Source organism: Gekko japonicus, unplaced genomic scaffold, assembly GCF_001447785.1.
Source record: "Gekko japonicus isolate JY-2015 unplaced genomic scaffold, Gekko_japonicus_V1.1 scaffold295, whole genome shotgun sequence".
NCBI classification, from domain to species: Eukaryota; Metazoa; Chordata; class Lepidosauria; order Squamata; family Gekkonidae; genus Gekko; species Gekko japonicus.
In genome coordinates this window covers 1,012,381-1,014,599 of record NW_015164191.1, presented here as the reverse complement: position 1 = coordinate 1,014,599, position 2,219 = coordinate 1,012,381, and the positions used below count along the sequence as shown (strand labels likewise).

General features: G+C 68.1%; 1 protein-coding gene across 1 annotated transcript in view; it reads left to right on the top strand.

Annotated features, from left to right (window-relative positions):
* Nucleotides 1-20: 20 nt before the first annotated feature.
* Nucleotides 21-2,219, top strand: part of PCDH17 (protocadherin 17) — a 256,247-nt gene continuing 254,048 nt past the window's right edge. Inside the window, exon 1 of the mRNA XM_015408292.1 lies at nucleotides 21-2,216. Within this exon, the coding sequence (XP_015263778.1) occupies nucleotides 21-2,216 (2,196 nt within the window). The remainder of the gene's footprint in view (nucleotides 2,217-2,219) is intronic.

Below are 2,219 nucleotides of genomic sequence, written 5' to 3'. Positions count from 1 at the left end.
TCCGCGGCCGTCCGTCGGGGATGTCCCCGTGGGCTTGGTGGCTCGTCCTGTGCTGGGCTCCCGCCCTGGCGCTCAAGAACCTGAACTACACGGTGCCCGAGGAGCAGGGCGCCGGCACGGTGATCGGCAACATCGGCCGCGATGCCCGGCTGCAGCCCGGAGGTAGCGGCGGCGGCGGCTTGCCGTCGGTGGAGCGCGCCCGGGGCGGCGGCGTCGGCGTCGGCGGGGGCAAGTCCAGCTTCCGCGTGCTGGAGAACTCGGCGCCCCACCTGCTCGACGTGGACGGCGAGAGCGGCTTGCTGTACACCAAGCAGCGCATCGACCGCGAGGCGCTGTGCCGCTGGAGCGCCCGCTGCCTCCTCTCGCTCGAGGTCTTCGCCAACGACCAGGAGATCTGCATGATCAAGGTGGAGGTCCAGGACCTGAACGACAACGCGCCCGCCTTCCCCGCCGACCAGGTCGACCTGGACATCTCGGAGAACGCCGCGCCGGGCACCCGCTTCCCGCTGGCCAGCGCCCACGACCCGGACGCCGGCGAGAACGGCCTGCGCACCTACCTGCTCACCCGCGACGACTACGGCCTCTTCGCCCTCGACGTCAAGGCCCGCGGCGACGGCACCAAGTTCCCCGAGCTGGTGGTGCAGAAGCCGCTGGACCGCGAGGAGCAGAGCCACCACACGCTGGTGCTGACGGCCCTCGACGGCGGCGAGCCGCCCCACTCCGGCACCGTCCAGCTCGACGTGCGCCTCGTCGACTCCAACGACAACAGCCCCGTCTTCGAGGCCCCCGCCTACGTGGTGGAGCTGCCCGAGAACGTCCCGCTCGGCACGGCCGTCATCGACCTCAACGCCACCGACGCCGACGAGGGCACCAACGGGCAGGTCCTCTACGCCTTCAGCGGCTACACGCCCGAGCGCGTCCGCGAGCTCTTCAGCATCGACCCCCAGACCGGCCTGATCCGCGTCAAGGGCAACCTGGACTACGAGGAGGGCGGCCTGGTGGAGATCGACGTGCAGGCCCGCGACCTGGGGCCCAACCCCATCCCGGCCCACTGCAAGGTCACCGTCCGCCTCCTCGACCGCAACGACAACGCCCCCGCCATCGGCTTCGTCTCCGTGCGCCAGGGGGCCCTCAGCGAGGCCGCCCCGCCGGGCACCGTCATCGCCCTCGTCAGGGTCACCGACCGCGACTCCGGCAAGAACGGGCAGCTCCAGTGCCGCGTGCAGGGGGAAGGGAGTGGAGGGGACGGCGCCGCCCCCTTCACCCTCGAGGAGAACTACGACAACCTGTACACGGTGGTGACCGATCGCCCCCTGGACAGGGAGGTCCAGGACGAGTACAACGTCACCATCGTGGCCAGGGACGGGGGCAGCCCTCCCCTCAACTCCACCAAATCCTTCACCGTGCGGATCCTGGACGAGAACGACAACCCGCCCCGCTTCAACAAGAACCTCTACGTCCTGCAGGTGCCCGAGAACAATATCCCTGGCGAGTACCTGGGCTCCGTGCTGGCCAAGGATCCGGACCTCGGCCAGAATGGCACCGTCTCCTACTTCATCCTTCCCGGCCACGTGGGGGACGTCTCCATCTTCACCTACGTCTCCATCAACCCCACCAACGGTGCCCTCTACGCCCTGCGCAGCTTCAACTACGAGCAGACCAAGCATTTCGAGTTCCACGTCCTGGCCAAAGACTCCGGCTCCCCCCACCGAGAGAGCAACGCCACCGTCCGGGTCACCGTCCTGGATGTCAACGACAACGCCCCTGTCATCGTCTTGCCCACCCTGATCAACGACACTGCGCAGCTCCAGGTCCCGAGTAATGCCGGCGTGGGGTACCCCGTGGGCACCGTCCGTGCCCTGGACAGTGATTTTGGAGAAAGCGGCCACCTCACCTACGAGATTGTGGAAGGCAACGAGGAGCACCTCTTTGAGATGGACCCCGAAAGTGGGGAGATCCGCACTCTGCACCCTTACTGGGAAGAGCTGAGCCCCGTGGCCGAGCTCGTGGTCAAGGTCAGTGACCACGGGAAGCCCAGTCTGTCCGCCGTGGCTAAGCTGATTGTCCGGGCCTTGGCCGGGCCCCTGCCGGAAGCGGGGGAGCCCCAGGTGAATGGAGAGCAGCACCGGCGACCCCACTGGGACCTCTCCCTCCCCTTGATCGTCACCCTCAGCACCGTCTCCATCATCCTCCTGGCGGCCATGATCACCATCGCCGTC